The following is a 16,536-nucleotide window of genomic DNA, read 5'->3' as shown; positions in this document are numbered from 1 at the left end:
GACAGCTCTTTCCACCGCCACTTAATCATAGTTAGTAGCGTGGGTCACATTTGGATGATCACACTGTTGTTAGTCAGATTAACTCGTGGTTTCATGTGGTGTCTGACCCACGTGGTGGAAAATGTTGTCAAGTCGCAGACAACTTATGGCGACCCCGGAGCATTTTCAAGGCAAGAGAGTTCAGAGATGGTCTGCCATTTCCAGCTGGGAACTTCTCCCCATAATGGTTTGACGCAGGGCAGCGATTCTTGTGGGAGCTGTCCTTTAAGGACTGAGTTTCCATTAACTTGGCCAACCTCGGCAGTTTCCAGAAATCCGCAGAGAGAGGAGGAGCTCCTTTCTTGAAAGGCGGCCTGGGCCCTTGCTGCTCGGTATGCCCCCGAACGGTCTCTGTGCTCCGCACGACTCTGTTTTAATCATTTATTCATCCGTAGGGTCTGCTGCTCCCTCGGCGTCGCAGGCTACAGCTTTTAAACCCTCGCTACGCTGCAGGCATGCCGAACGGAGCAAACACTTTCCCCAGGATCCAGGAATCTAACAAAATATGACAGGCTCCGCTTCCCATTTTTTTTCTTATCTCCCTGCCCCCCCGCCTTTCTCCCCCCTCACACATCAAATAGCATTACTCTGTAACAGATGCTGAGGGGAAATGGCAGATCTGGAGAGAAGGAAAGGAAACTGATAACTTTCCCAAGCTGAGGTTGGCGAGTAATGATACGGCGAATTTCGTCCATCAGGGACTCGACTCCTCCCACAAGCATTCCTTCCCCCTTTGAGTTCAGAAAGAATGATAACTCTCGGGAAACTAACATGCTAAGACTATCAACTTTCCCCAGACAGAGTTAGATTAGTATTGCTTTCCCAGGCCTGCAACTAGAGAGGAGTTTTTCTTTCATACTTTAGAAACATGCCCTACACAGCTTTGCAAATCTCTTTTGCCCAATGAAGAAGAAGAGTTGGTTTTTATATGCCGACTTTCTCTACCACTTAAGGAAGAATCAAACCTGCTTACAATCACCTTCCCTTCCCCTCCCCACAACAGACACCCTGTGAGTTAAGTGGGGCTGAGAGAACTGTGACTAGCCTAAAGTCACCCAGCTGGCTTCATGTGTAGGAGTGGGGAATCAAACCCGGTCCTCCAGATCAGAGTCCACTGCTCCAAACCACCACTCTTAACCACTACACCACGTTGGCTCTCAATGCTGACATTTCATGGGAACTCACACCCTGTTACTCAGATTTAATGGTGACATTTCTGGGGACTGTCACTGAAATTAAACTGTGGCCCTTTGCTACACAGTAGACTGCATTAACTATGTTCACATGACAGACAAAATAACATTCATAGAATCATAGAGTTGGAAGGGACCACCAGGGCCTCTAGACCAACCCCCTACACAATGCAGGAAATTCACAACTACCTTTCCCTACACACACCCAGGGACCCCCTACTCCACGCCCAGAAGATGCCCAAGATGCCCTCCCTCTCATTATCTGCTTAAGGTCATAGAATCAGCATTGCTGACAGATGGCCATCTAGCCTCTTCTTAAAAACCTCCAGGGAAGGTTTTTAACAGTATTTATACTGGTTTTTTCCTCTTTGTAATATTGGATATGCCATTAAAGGTTTATTGATTGATAAAAACCTCCAGGAAGGAGAGCTCACCACCTCTCGAGGAAGCCTGTTCCCCTGAGGAACTGCTCTAACTGTTAGAAAATTCTTCCTAATGTCTAGATGGAAACTCTTTTGATTTAATTTCAACCCATTGGTTCTGGTCCAACCTTCTGGGGCAATAGAAAACAACTCGGCACTATCCTCTATATGTCAGCCCTTCAAGTACTTGAAGATGGTTATCATATCATATCATTCTTACCATCACTTTTTAAAGCAGCCCAGAAAACATTTATCCCTGCTGGCCAGAAGGAGAAGACCACGTCAATGAATGAGGATCCAAAGTGGCACAGAAAAGCCCTGTGAGAAATCGTCACAAACCCCAAGGCAGGCTGTGCAACAAGCAGCCGGCAAGGCTGGGAATACAGGGGCAATGGACAAACCTTTTATTAATAAATGATTAATGGGCAGTAATATCCTTTAATAACTTCCAATAAAAGGATGCTAGGAAGAGCTTTAGCAAGATACTTCTAACAGATGGTGCAGCCAAGCAAATTACCACACGTGCAGCCGCTCACGGGAGAGACGCAACCCCTTCTTTAATAAAGGGCGCCTGACATTTCACTGCAGAGGGCTGCTTCACTCTGCTGCAGAGGGCTGCTTCACTCTGCTGCCAAGGATGGTCTCGGGCCATTTATCACCTGGAGCTGGCAAACTCTGCACCTAAATCAACCAGACGTAAGCCAGGTAACTCCAAAGTGAAGGAACAGCAACTGGAGATGCCACTTCTGGGCTGCGGGTTCCGGAACCCGGAACCTCTTCCTGGAGGTTCCACTGATTTGAAGGGAAGTGCAAGGCCAGAAACAAATGGAAAGACTCAGAAAAAGAAATATGCTTTTTGTCCAAGATAATTTTCAGAAGAAGAAGAAAAAGACAATGAGTTGGTTTTTATATGCCAACTTTCTCTACCACTTAAGGGAGACTCAAACAGGCTTACAATCACCTTCCTCACACCCTGTAAGGTAGGAGAGGCTGAGAGAACTCTAAGAAAGCTGTGACTAGCCCAAGGTCACCCAGCTGGATTCACATGTAGGAGTGGGGAAACAAATCCAGTTCACCAGAATAGCCTCCGCTGCTCATGGGGAGGAGTGGGGAATCAAACCCGGTTCTCTAGATCATAGTCCAGCACTCCAAACCACCGTTCTTAACCACTACACCATGCTGACTCACCGAAAAAACTACAGCGAAATATTTTTGGGAATGAGTGAAATGTTTTTAAGACAAGGTTTGCTCACTCAAAATGCATAGTATGGAGACTTTTATGTAAGACAATCTACATCAGAGAATAATTCCTGAACGTACTGTAGACATGTGTGTGTGTGTGTTAAGTGCCGTCAAGTTGCTTCCGACTCATGGCGACCCTATGAATGAAAGTCCTCCAAAATGTCCTATCTTTGACAGCCCTGCTCAGATCCTGCAAATTGAAGGCCGTGGCTTCCTTTATTGAGTCAATCCATCTCTTGTTGGGTCTTCCTCTTTTCCTGCTGCCCTCAACTTTTCCTAGCATGACTGCCTTTTCCAGTGACTCTTGTCGTCTCATGACGTGACCAAAATACGACAGCCTCAGTTTAGTCATTTTAGCTTCTAGGGTCAGTTCAGGCTTGATTTGATCTATAACCCACTGATTTGTTTTTTTGGCAGTCCACGGAATCCGTAACACTCTCCTCCAACACCACATTTCAAAGGAATCTATTTTCTTCCTATCAGCTTTCTTCACTGTCCAGCTTTCACACCCATACATAGTAATAGGGAATACGATGGCATGAATTAATCTCGTCTTGGTGGCCAGTGACACATCCTTACACTTCTAAATCTTTTCTAGCTCCTTCATGGCTGCCCTTCCCAGTCTCAATCTCCTTCTGATTTCTTGGCTGCAGTCTCCCTTTTGGTTGATGGTGGAGCCAAGGAATAGAAAGTCTTGAACAATTTCAATTCCCTCATTGTCAACCTTAAAGTTGTGTAATTCTCCTGTAGTCATTACTTTTGTTTTCTTGATGTTCAGCTATAGTCCTGCTTTGGCACTTTCTCTTTTAACTTTTAGCAGTAGTCGTTTCAAATCTTCACTATTTTCTGCCAATAATGTAGTGTCATCAGCATATCTCAAATTATTAATGTTCCTCTCTCCAATTTTCACCCCACCTTCATCTAAATCTAATCCTGCTTTCCTAATTATATGTTCTGCATATAGATTGAAGAGATAGGGAGACAAAATACATCCTTGTCTGACACCTTTGCCAATTGGAAACCATTCCGTTTCTCCATATTCTGTTCTAACTGTGGCCTCTTGTCCAGAGTACAGGTTGTGCATCAAAACGATCAGATGTAGTGGCACACCCATTTCCTTTAAAACCAGGTATAGCTTTTCATGATCCACACAGTCAAAAGCTTTGCTGTAATCTATGAAACACAAGCTGATTTTCTTCTGAAATTCTCTCGTATGCTCCAGTAAGCGTATATTTGCAATATGATCTCTAGTGCCTCTTCCTTTTCTGAAACCAGCTTGAACATCAGGGATTTCTCGTTCCATATATGGTAACAGCCTTTGCTGTAAGATTTTGAGCATCACTTTACTTGCATGAGAAATTAATGCGATGGTCCGATAGTTGCTGCAATCTTTGATGTCTCCTTTCTTGGGAATTGGAATGTAAATGGATCATTTCCAGTCTGTGGGCCATTGTTTTGTTTTCCATATCTGATGGCATATTCTTGTCAAGATTTTGATGGACTCTGTTTCTGTGGCTTGGAATAGCTCTATTGATATCCCATCTGCTCCTGGTGATTTGTTTCTCCCAATTGCTCTCAATGCAGCTTTCACTTCACTTTCTATAACTGTAGGTTCTTCTTCAAAAGATTCTTCTTGGAAAGAATCTTTTATCCTTTCATCTCTTTTGTATAGTTCTTCAGTGTATTGTTCCCACCTTTTCTTTATTTTGTCCTGTTCAGTAAATGTATTTCCATGCTGATCTTTCAGCATGCCTAACCTTGCTTTAAATTTCCCTTTGATTTCTTGGATCTTGTGGAACAGATCTCTTGTTCTTCCTTTTTTGTTGTTCTCTTCTATTTCTTTACACTGGTTATTATAATAGGTCTCTTTGTCTCTACATGCGAGTCGCTGGAACGTTGCACTTAGACTTTTGATTCTATTTCTGTCACCTTCTACTTTTGCTTCTCGTCTATCTCTGGCAATTTTAAGAGTTTCCTCAGACATCCATCGAGGTTTTGTGTAGACATACACAACTGGTTTTCAGGGATATGTTTACTCTTTCAATGTAACTAATTTTGTCCACAGTAAATAAGCATGGGTATGACAATAATACACCATCAAAAAGCTGAATGTTTTCAATAGTATGAAGTTTATACCCGAGTGTGCTATCAGTCCTGTTGTGATTATGGGACTGCTCAAATGAGAGCTGCTTTTAACATGTTTTATCAGACTATAACCTTATAGCAGTTAACTTTCACTTAAACGATGTGCTTGTCTGTTTGAATCTTCTCTGTTTGTCTGTTTGGATCTCTCAATGATCATCTGGTACACATAAGAAGAAGAGTTGGTTTTTATATGCCGACTTTCTCTACCACTTAAGGAAGACTCAAACCGGTTTACAATCCCCTTCCCCTCCCCTCCCCACACAAGACACCCTGCAAGGTAGGTAGGACTGAGAGAGTGTGGCTAGCCCAAGGTCACCCAGCTGGCTTCGTGTGTAGGAGGGGGGAATCAAACTCGGTTCTCCAGATCAGAGTCCACTGCTCCAAACCACCACTCTTAACCACTGTACCATGCTGACTCATCATAACTGATCAATCCATTGATTTATGATGGGACTCACACCTACCCTTTCTACATCAACTCTTCCCTTTCCCCCTTACATTGAGATTTACACTTGAAAGACTCAAAGGGCAATTCACACCAAATATCGACTCCCCCCAGTACTTTCCCTAAGATCTCCCAGTATGATTTTCCCTTCAGATATCTAACTGAAGAAGTGGGCTGTGACCCACGAAAGCTCATACTGAAATAAATGCTGTCAGTCTTTAAGATACCACCGAACGTCTGTTTTATTCTGTCTAAATAGTGCACTTCATTTTGTTTTCTATAAAATTTATTTTCCCCACACACTTTTATTTATCTCAGAGGGCAACAATACACGTGCTTAGGCAGGGCACAGCAGTTAGCCTGTTTGTCAGACACACATACAGAGGGTACATTTGGAAATTTGTGTGTAGAAAACTAAGGCATACACATTTCATAAATATGCCAAATAACACAATTTTATATGCTAAATTATGAATGATGCATTTCATGCTGTTGAGACACCACAGAGCACAGATGCAAACAAGAGCTTGCAAAGTATCTGAAGAAGTGAGCTGTGGCTCACGAAAGCTCATACCCTACCAGAAAATATTTTTTGTTAGTCTTTAAAGTGCTACTGGACTCTTGCCCTTTTCTACTACTGCAGACAGACTAACACGGCTACCCACTGTGAATTATCTTGCAAAGAGAGTAAAATAACCCATTGAAGGGGGTGGGGAGCAGGGACCACTCCCAACCATTCATGGACTGGCAAAGGGAGATTTGTGTTTATGTTAAGTGCCATCAAGTCGTTTCCAACCTATGCCGACTGTATGAATTAATGTCCTCCAAAATGCCCTATTGCTAACAGCCTCACTCAGGTCTTGCAAACTGAGGGCTGTGGCTTCCTTTATTGAATCAATCCATCCCATGTTGGGTCTTCCTCTTTTCCTGCCACATTCCACTTTTCCTGGTGTTATCATCTTTTCCAGTGACTCTTGTCTTCTCATAATGTGACCAAAGTACGATAGCCTCAGTTCGGCCATTTAGCTTCTAGGGAGAGTTCAGCTTCCTTCATTGTCCAACTTTCACACCAATTCTTAGTAATGGGGATTGAGTGTGGGGCAATTACGCTTTGCAGACAGACAGCCACTCCCACAGCCCTATGAATCAGTGGAACTAGAGTTAACCTTGCATGGGCTTGCACTACCGGGTTCCCCGCACTCCTCAAGGGTCAACTCTGCATAGGAGTTCCAGTTCAGTAGCTTCATGCTGGAGTCTCCCTTCAAAGCTTTTCTTTGCTGAAGGAAGAAAACCTTTAGGTCTGTTGTTGAATGTCCAGGAAGGTTGGCACCTTCCCATTAGTTCCCCAGTGTTTCCATTTTTAACATCCCACTCATGTTCATTTCTCCTACCATAAAGAGAGCATGTCAACCTTGGCAAAGGGGCACTGGCAGCACATGAGGCAAGACATCATGCCAGAAGATGTGCCAGTGAATGGACACTTTAAGGCATGCTCCTGAGTCCCGTGACAGCACCACCGATCTCGTCAGATCTGGGACAGGTTAGCTGTAGCAGCTACTTCCGGGATTGGTGTATCTGTTGGGGTTTCGGAATAGAGGAGGAGCCTGGTGGTCCTCAAGGACAGGCCTTCAGCTCAGGACTGTGACAAAAAATGAGCATCATCCAAGAGAGTGATGGTGCGCTGGAGACATTTTACTTGTGGACTGCAGGTGACCACTGGTAGTGTGCTGTTATTATGCCAGAGGGGCCTGTCCTATAGAAAGTGACTCCTCTGGTCTTGTCAAACTGCCTCTCTGTCTCTGCAGGTGGATGCTATAGTTTTAGAAACATCCAATGTAAATGCTGTAAGCTTTAGTCTCAGTGATGCTAAGGACCAAAGCAGATCTTATGCGTGTTGCCTGTGGGAACTCAATTCTGAAGTGCCGCAGGGGTCCAATTGCAATCGGGATTGTGGTATGTGAGAAGGAGAGGCTTCAGCTGCCCCACATGGTTTTCCTGACCCAAAATGGCCATGGGGAGAGGCTATTTGCTCCACTGGAAGGGGCTACACCCACACTGAATACTTGCACATGCACCCTCCCAGGCAAATAACACCTCCTGGGGCCCTTTCTGGTTAGGAAAATGGTGTGTGTGTGTGTGTGGGGGGAGGCTGAAGCCTCTCCCCTATGGGACATCAGAACTGATTTCACATGGAGAATTTGTACCTTCCGGCCTGCTATAAGTCCCCACAGCAATCCCACATTACACATAATGGCTCACTGAGAGCCAGCATAGTGTAGTGGCTAACAGTGGTGGTTTGGAGCGGCAGACTCTAATCTGGAGAACCGGGTTGGTTTCCCCACTACTCCACATGAAGCCAGCTGGGTGACCTTGGGCTAGTCACAGTTCTCTTAGCGCTCTCTCAGCCTCGCCTACCTCACAGGGTGTCTGTTGTGGGGAGGGGAAGAGGTGATTGTAAGCCGGTTTGAGTCTCCCTTAAGTGGTAAAGAAAGTTGGCATATAAAAACCAACTCTTCTTCATTTGGGCCTAAGATAACTCCTGGCCTCTGGCCTCTGCCACACCTACATTGCAAGGAGCACAGCCTGCCTGCCACAAGGACTAACCCAACCAAACTACCACCTGTATCTGCAACTGCCAAGGCATGCTGTAAATTAAGTAATCTAATAAACACTGTAATAATAAAGTATTTATTGCGTATAATGAAGTGTTAGTGATTAGAAAGGTTGGTCGCGCTGTTGTGGTTTCTCCTGAGCCTGTGCCAGGATCACTCAAGGCTGATTCCGGCAGCGGAGGCTTTGGAGGCAAGTTCCTGGCTTTGTTTTGATCGGCGTGTCAAGTATTTGAGCTGCCGTTCGGGTTCCTTTATATCACCCTGTAATTGACTGCTCTCTCGAGGTGCGGAGAGACAGAAATACAAAAGGCAGAAGGAAAATCTCAGGCTCCTTCGGTGAAATCCTCTGCGGAGACTCTGCTGCTTTTCCAAGAGCTGATTTGGGTAGCAAAAGGCACTTTGTAAACAGCTGGAGAAGACGGACCGGTGCTGAAAGGTGGCTCATCTCAAACTCCACAAGAAAGCCTGACTGACCCGCACACGCTTCCTTTCTAGCGCCACGTTCAGGCTTCCTCAGGAGTCTGTTCCAAAAAACAGGAAAGGTGGCGATGGTAGAAAGCAAAGCACAAATCCAAAGGGCAGGTGGGGTTCTCCAGACGCCATGCAGCACTAGAGACTGTGAAGCACACAGCAGGCCAGGCATATGCTTTCTGGCCAACCCTGCTTGAGCCCAGGTGACAATCAAGGGCAAGTGAGGGCATTGCTCAAGGGTCCACACCCGATGCCCTCGATTGTCACACCCTAGTGTGCTCTCTTATGACAGAAGACCACCTTGGGCTTCCTCTTCTCCAGCCCAAAGGCAATGGACACCATCAGCTCCTTGTTCTGCAGCTATCAGGGAACTGGCCCAAAGGCACTCATGTGTCTAAGGGGCATTCACAGGGTGACACCTGATGCCACCACACACTGGGGTCCTTCAGGTTGCCTCTCTTCCTTCTTTCAAATACCTGCCTGTATGTCCAGAGACTCAGGAAGATTCCAGCTGTAGGCAGAACTTGCAAAGGCTGACTTCGGTGTTAGATAGAGGCAGCTTCCATGTCAAATGGGGCTCAGACAGCAGAACATCCTGTTGGATTGTGCTCCGTGAACATGCCCTGCTCTTTTGCTATTCCATTCCTGAAAGGATTTGGCTTCTAGACCCTCTATTTCCTTTTCACCTCTTCTCTGAATCCTGACCAAGTTGCCACATCCTTCTTAAACAAGGGTACATACAACAGGAAACACATCAGTGTGGAGCAGAGACCATGCATGTTTGTTACTCAGAGTAAGGTAGTGCCCAATCCTGACAGATAAGGCCTTTGGTGGGAAAGCAGGAAGCAGCCCTCTACCACACCTAGATCCAGCTGAGAGCTCCCCTCTCTCCTGCTTCCAGCTACCATGGTTCAGGAGAGGAAACGGCCAGCTGAGAATCTTCTCCCCAAGCCATGTTTTCACCATAGTGACTCCTGAGTCTTGTGAGCTGTTTTCTAAGACAATACACGGCTGAAAAGCAGGATAAACATATAAGAAAGAAATACAGGGCCACAACTGGAAGTCATCAGGAGCAAAAGGAAGCTGGGTGGGACATGGGAAACCGCTCTGAGCCAGGTTTGGGCCAGGGAGAGCGGGGTAATAAGTGGAAATAATAAATAAATTAATAATAAACCTGCTCTCTGAATCCTCTACCTATCTGCTCTGGAAATTCCACAGAAGCTGCTCGAATCCTGCCAAAATTTTCTACACAAGCATGAGAGCTAGAAACTTCATTTTAAAAATGTGTGCGTATACATAAAATGGTTCAATGGTTTATTACGAGCAGCCAAAGGCTGTTGCAATCTCAACCAGGGGCGGGGCCTGGATGTCCCAGGCTAGCCCAATCACCTGTGCTGGTTTGGTTGATGGGTCTTGCAGGATATGCAAGTGTTTGCCTCCATGTGGCAAACTTTGTAGTAAACTGGCCCAGGCTAGCCCGATTTCGTCGGATCTTGGAAGCTAAGCAGGGTTGGCCCTGGTAAGTACGTGGAAGCTTAAGGGCACAACGCAGAGGCAGGCAACAGGACACCACCTCTGAACATCTCTTGCCTTGAAACCCCTATGGGATTGCCATAAGTTGGCTGCAACTTGACAGCACTCTACACACATATACACACTCTATATTTCTCTCTCAGAGGCCAGATGGCAGAGGACTACAGGGGACCTGCATTACAAATAGTCCCTCAGATTGTGGAAGAAACAGGGAGCAAATTTAACAGCTACAATCTTAGAGAGGGTTTTTCTCCTCTTATGCCACCCAATATCAGCAGCTCTGGCTGAGAACATCGGCAACAGCAATAAGATTTTTGCGCTTCCTGGAAACACTGTTCCACGGTGCCTAAAAACCCAGGCTCATGATGATGGCTCCTGGCTGCAAATTCGTTGCCAAATGCTCAAGTCCTTTCATCTCCTGCCCCACCTTCTCACATCACGAGCACTGATGAGAGGGCTGCTGCCATGATTTTCATCTGCTCCGCTGTGGCCCCGTCTCCTGGGACAGGCAGCACACACCAAAGCGCTCTCTTCTCACAAAGCCACGATCTCACCATCTGGCACGGAATTTATGCTGTCTGTTGCAGCGACTGGTGAAACCTCAGGCACCGCTTGGGGGTGTAGGAGAGTTTTCCTAACAGTCACCCCATCACCACAAGACTCCGAAGCTGCTAGAAGGACCACAAACCGAAGCCCAGCAAATCTCTATGTGTGGGGGAAGCAAATCCAGACAAAGACACTGCCTGCTTCTCTGTCGATTCCTGCCATTCGAACCTCTACCTGTGAGGAATTACTGTCACAACTGCACTTCCAGACACAGATCAGGAAGCAAAAGCACCAAAGTAGAGCCACCGGCAAGGGCAGCTTTGTCTGCAGCTGACGGAAACTCCAGACCTTGTCCCTTTGGCTCAATCCCTCATAGGGCCTAAAGGAGAAATAAAATCTACCTCCTCAGCTCACTACAGGGGGATGGACTGGCATTTGCACAACACCCTCAAGCCAAAAAGCAACACTGGGATTGCAGAATTGCAAGGACAGCCAGCCAGTCTCACCAGGGGCAGCAGGAACATCAAGACCCCCAGCACACAACCGCCAAATCAGAGCAACGAGAGCCGTGAGAAGGCAAAGAGAATCTTACGCGGAAAGCTAAGAGGGACCCAAAAAGACCTGCCCAGGCAAGGCATGTGAGGCGGGCCTTTTGCTGAATGGCGGCTCATTCCCAGAAAGCAGAGAAAAAGCGCAGGGCAACACTGGACATTTTCGCTTCCTCTGTCCTTGGTGCTAAAAAGTCATGGACTCGGAGGAAACTGTAGCAATGGCAAGCTACATTGCATCTCGGCATCCCCAGAGAGACCGGTGAAATATCTTTGGGTGGCAGAAGTGTGCAGCCCCGTCCTGAACACCTGGGAGAGCCAGGCAGCTGTGCCAATAAGGAGGAGGAGTGGGACAACACAGCTTACCGTCTGCGCACTGAATTCAGGGAGCATGATGCACGTGGCGCCCACCCAGAGTGGGCACAGCAGCTTGTTGACCACCCCATGGACGTGGTGCAGAGGCAGAACATGGAGAATAACATCGTCCTTCGTCCACTGCCATTTATCAACCAGCCCAGTAATCTGCAAGGGCATCAGGGAGAAAAGAAATGTGGTATCATGAACAGAGGACCCACTGCACACAAGCACACAGAGCTGCTGTACAGTCTCTATTTGTTTTGGGATGGGTTTTTTTCAGGGGGGAAGTACAGACAGGATCTCAGATTACAGCTGATGCCAATGACACACTATAAGACAGCAGCAGGAGAAAACTGTTAGAAATTAGTAGCACTGGACGATTAGTCCTATTACTATAGCAGCCGGACACTTGGGTCTACCATCGCCACCTTTCCTGTTTTTTGTGACAGACACTTGGGTGGCTTGTAAGCCAGACTACAACTCTTCCCTCATCCTCCCCCTGCCCCACTGGCTGCGTGGACCATCCTTCCCCAACCCCCAACCCCTGGCTTCCTTCCAGCAACACTCACCCCCCACCCCCAGCCCTGCTGGAGATCTTTCGTACATGCACACCCAGACTGGCTCCTCAACTTCCAGGGTTCCTGTGAGGTTTCTTTTTCCTACCTGGACAAAGCCACGAATGGGGCACAGAGAACAAACAAAGAGCCTGCAGGATTTCTGGGGAGTCTGCACAGCTCTGAACATAGATGTTCTTGCACCCTCCCTTGCATGGTTAGGAGGACAGATGTTCAGACCCATGTTTTGCAGTTTAAACTTTTCTATCTCCTTTCCAAACACAGGAGCTGGCTGCTAACTCCTCTCACACCTCATTCCTGCCTCATTTCAGATTCTGCCCCCATCCTTCGAGTCTTATCCACCCTCTTCCCTCTGGTCCCTCCCTTTGCCTGCAGGACACCCTTCTGGCTGAGCTGTACCCCAAATGCCTCCACTGTAGCCTCGAACACAGCCTAGATCTGGATCACCTCCTTGCGCATGCTGAGCCCCGATCTGAAAGATATCATCAGTCCAGATGCTGCCAAGAGAGCAAGCGCACAAGCTGCCCAACAGCCACCGGAGAGGGACCGTCTCTCCTGGCATACCCCCCAGAGAGCTTCATGCTCAAGGAACAAGGCTTTCTCGGCCCTGGCCCCGGGCTGGTGGAACAGTCTTCCAAGTAACATCAGGGCCCTGTGGGACCTAAATGAGTTCCGCAGGGCCTGCAAAACAGAACTGTTATGCCAGGCCTACACCTGAGGGCGGCCGCGAGTCTTTACGTTATCACCAATTGCTGGCCTCCCCATCCACCCCTCAACTTGGTTTGGGGACCATTGCTGATCAGGCCTGCCCAGTGGCTGAGATTAAGGCCATCTTGTTTTATTATAATATGAAATATGAATTTTAAAGTAGGTTTTAATATGTTTTAATTGATGTTTTTATAATTATGTTGTGAACAGCTCTGATCCCGGCTTGCCGGGAATGGGGCCGGGATATAAATGCAAATAATAAATACATAAATAAATAAAAGCAGTTACGGGGCTGACACTTTGTGCTATTAGAATTTAGTGGACATGGTTGATGGAAAAGAAAGAGACCTTTTTTTAAAAATCAGGATTCCCAAGCAACAGAAGAACTCACTCTGTGCACCATGAACAGCAAAAGGGGCACTCTTTGATCAGCCGGAGCCACGCCACACGGGCATTTTGCATCCCAACGGGTGGTTTTATCCATTGCAGGCAGAGACCCTGAACTGTAGTGGCAGTCGACAGACTCCACCCTTCTAACTCTGTTTGGCTCAGGGAGCTAATGGATTTTTCCGCCTTGGGGATAAGCGGTGAAAGAGCATACAGACTTTCAGGATGCCTTTTAAGACATCTCATCACGAGGCAACGGGAGAAGGGAAGCAACCTTTGCCTCTGCTCCAGAAACAAAAGAACCCAGCACAGCAGTGTGAAAAGGGGGTGCTGGGGCAGAAGCCCCCTCCCATCCTAAATGTGTAGGTGTTTGCTGTCCTTAAGAGTGAGGGGAACCGCTCTAAGCACCCGTTTCCTTTCCTACGTCTTCTGCTGCCCTTCCAAAGGAAGAATTTTCTAACAGTTAGAGCGGTTTCTCAGTGGAACAGGCTTCCTCAGGAGGTGGTGGCCTCTCCTTCCCTGGAGGATTTTAAGCAGAGGCTAGATGGCCATCTGTCAGCAATGCTGATTCTATGACCTTAGGCTGTTCATGAGAGAGGAGGGCATCTTGGCCATCTTCTGGGCATGGAGTAGGGGTCACTGGGGGAGTGTGCAGGAGGTAGTCATGAATTTCCTGCATTGTGCAGGGGGTTGGACTAGATGACCCCGTTGGTCCCTTCCAACTCTATGATTCTGTGATTCAAAGCAAGCACCCACCTGAGCCCTGCTTCAGCAGGCGAAGCATGAACTCACCACAGCCTGGACGTTCTGGTGGGTGCTGAGGACTCCTTTGGGTCTCCCCGTGGTGCCGCTTGTGTAAACGATCATCGCTCCCCTGTCCTTCCATTCTGAAATGGGACATCTGGCTTCCAGCAAGGATCCTTCAACTGGCGGACGCTTTCCAGACTGTGGAAGGAGCAGCATGGGCACCCTCAGCCTGTCCGCACTGGGCGCAATCTTCTCCACGTAGCCTTCCTCTACAACCAGGAGAGCACTCTGAGAATCCTTAATGAAATACTCCAGCTCTGAAGCAGGGTGCTTCCTGTAGAGAGGAACGGCTGTGCCCCCACTCATCCACGCAGCCCACTGGGCGGTTACGTAGGAAGCATCGTTGGGACACAGGAACGAAATCCGCTCACCATTCAGGTCTCCACTGGTGCACCCCAGCATCTGGCAGAGTTTCTGGGACAAGAGGAGGCTTTGTGTGTACAGGTCCTTGTAGGTGTGCTCCCCATTCTCATCGACGATGGCTACTTTCTCCCCAAAGGCCAAGGCTCTCGTAAAGACTGGGGCAACCCGCCCAGAAGAAATTGTCCTGCTGGCATGCAGCCCTTTGCAGACACGGAGAGCATTGCTGAGCGCAGAGGAGCGCCTTCCCCAAAGGGAAAGACTGCAAGCAAGAAATTGGATTGAGCAGCTTCTGCCAGACCATATCAAGGGTCGCAACATTTCCCCCCTCCTGAGTCTCTTGGCCAGAAGCAGTACTAGAGGAAGAAATCAAAGAATCCTGTGAATATTCAAAGCTGGTAAACAGAGGGACAGGTACTCATGATGCCGAAGCAGGGGTTGACTAGATAGAGGTCAACAAAATTATGCATGGCATGGAGAAAATGGACAGAAAGAAATTTCTCTCTCTCCCCCATAACACTAGAACTTGGGTCACCTGTGAAGCTGATAGGAAGATGAGTCAATGCAACTGAAAGGAAGTACTGCTTTCCACAATGGGTAGTTGACTTGTAGAACTGACTGCCACAAGATGTGGCTTTGGACACCACCCAAAGGAGCTGGACGAATATACCGAGGATAGGTTTGGCTATTAGCCATGATAGCTGAATGGGTTCAGAGGCAGAATGCCTCTGATGGTCAGATGACAGGCAAGGGGGGATCAGGGAAGAGAACAGGCAGGGCCTGTTGCCTGTGTCCCATTTCCCATGGTATTTGGATGCCCACTATTAGAAACAGGAGGCTGGACTAGATGAACCATTTGTCTGATACAGCAGGGCTACTCTTGTGTCAGAAGGAGAAGGGATCAATCTTCAAGGCAACCCCACAAGCCTCCTTCACTGCAAATGAAGAATGAGTGTTTTGCAGAGCCACATGCTTCACGCCTGGTAAGCGAAAATGGCACAGCAGCAGCAGCTTAACTGGCTGGCGAAGCACTGCTCCCTGAAGCTGCACCAGCTCCTCCAGATACAAAACTGCCCAGGAGGCAGACGCCGCTTTCAGTGTAAGAGACATTGGCCCAATAAAGACATTCCCTTGTCTGGGCTACAGACATGGTTGATGCAGAACACCCTCAAGAATCATGTGTGTGTTACGTGCTGTCAAGTCGCTTCCAACTAATGGCAACCCTATGAATCAGTGTCCTCCAAAATGTTCTGACTTTGATAGCCTTGCTCAGATCTTGCAAATTGAGGGCTGTGGCTTCCTTTATTGAGTCCATCCATCTCTTGTTGGGTCTTCCTCTTTTCCTGCTGCCCTCAACTTGTCCTAGCATGGTTGTCTTTTCTAGTGACTCTTGTCTTCTCATAGTGTGACCAAAATATGATAGCTTTAGTTAAGTCATTTCATAAGCCTTGCTATATCACAAACACACACCTTCTTCACACAGCATCTAAGTATTTATTTAAATCTTTTTTAAAAATTAAGCATTTATTTAAACATGTGGAGTTTGCTGCTATAAGTTGTGGAGAGAGCCAGTGACTTAGCAGGCTCGGAGAGGGAATTAGACATGTGCATGGAGGATACCTAGATCATGGCCAAATGGAACTTCCACACTCAAAGGCAGCGTACCTTTGAGCCTCAGATGCAGGAGAACAACAGTGGGGAAGAACTATTGCCCCCTCTCTCTGCCAGTGGGCTTTCCACTCTCACTTAGCTGCTCACGATGCCAGCCCAGATGGACCCCTGGCCTGAGGCAGCCACGCTCTCCTTAGGTCCTCATGCTAAGCCACAAAGGCTTGGAGGCTGATGTGATGTGCAGGAGACAAGCAGGGATCAGCATTCCCATGGTAATCAAAGTGGAGGAAGTAAAATAACCCAGCAGAAAGCACTGGCACAAAACAGAAAGCTGAAGGGGAAGGTTTGCAATGTTTTCCAGCTTCCAGGGGATTCGTCTGGGGGAAGGCAAAGCCACAGGATATTATAAGCTCAAAGTCTAAGCAGGGCCTGAATGGAGGAAAGGTGAAAGGCTGGCTGGGAGCAGGGGGGGGCTCACAGGGAGCTGAAGGGATTTATAGAGCTGTTTATAACCCCCCTGCAATTAAAGTCTTGC

The 16,536-nt window shown here is 47.5% G+C and overlaps 1 protein-coding gene across 1 annotated transcript in view; it reads right to left on the bottom strand.

The window, feature by feature from the left end:
• Positions 1-14,711, bottom strand: part of ACSF3 (acyl-CoA synthetase family member 3) — a 56,126-nt gene extending 41,415 nt beyond the window's left edge. Inside the window, exons 1-2 of the mRNA XM_056862891.1 lie at positions 14,016-14,711; positions 11,563-11,718 (exon numbers count right to left, since the gene is read on the bottom strand). Of these exons, the coding sequence (XP_056718869.1) occupies positions 11,563-11,718; positions 14,016-14,711 (852 nt within the window). The remainder of the gene's footprint in view (positions 1-11,562; positions 11,719-14,015) is intronic.
• Between the last annotated feature and the right edge of the window lie 1,825 nt (positions 14,712-16,536).

The sequence above is a fragment of the Euleptes europaea genome, chromosome 17, assembly GCF_029931775.1.
Source record: "Euleptes europaea isolate rEulEur1 chromosome 17, rEulEur1.hap1, whole genome shotgun sequence".
NCBI lineage: Eukaryota > Metazoa > Chordata > Lepidosauria > Squamata > Sphaerodactylidae > Euleptes > Euleptes europaea.
The sequence above is the reverse complement of the archived record's forward strand: the minus strand, read 5'-3'. Positions and strand labels throughout refer to the sequence as shown.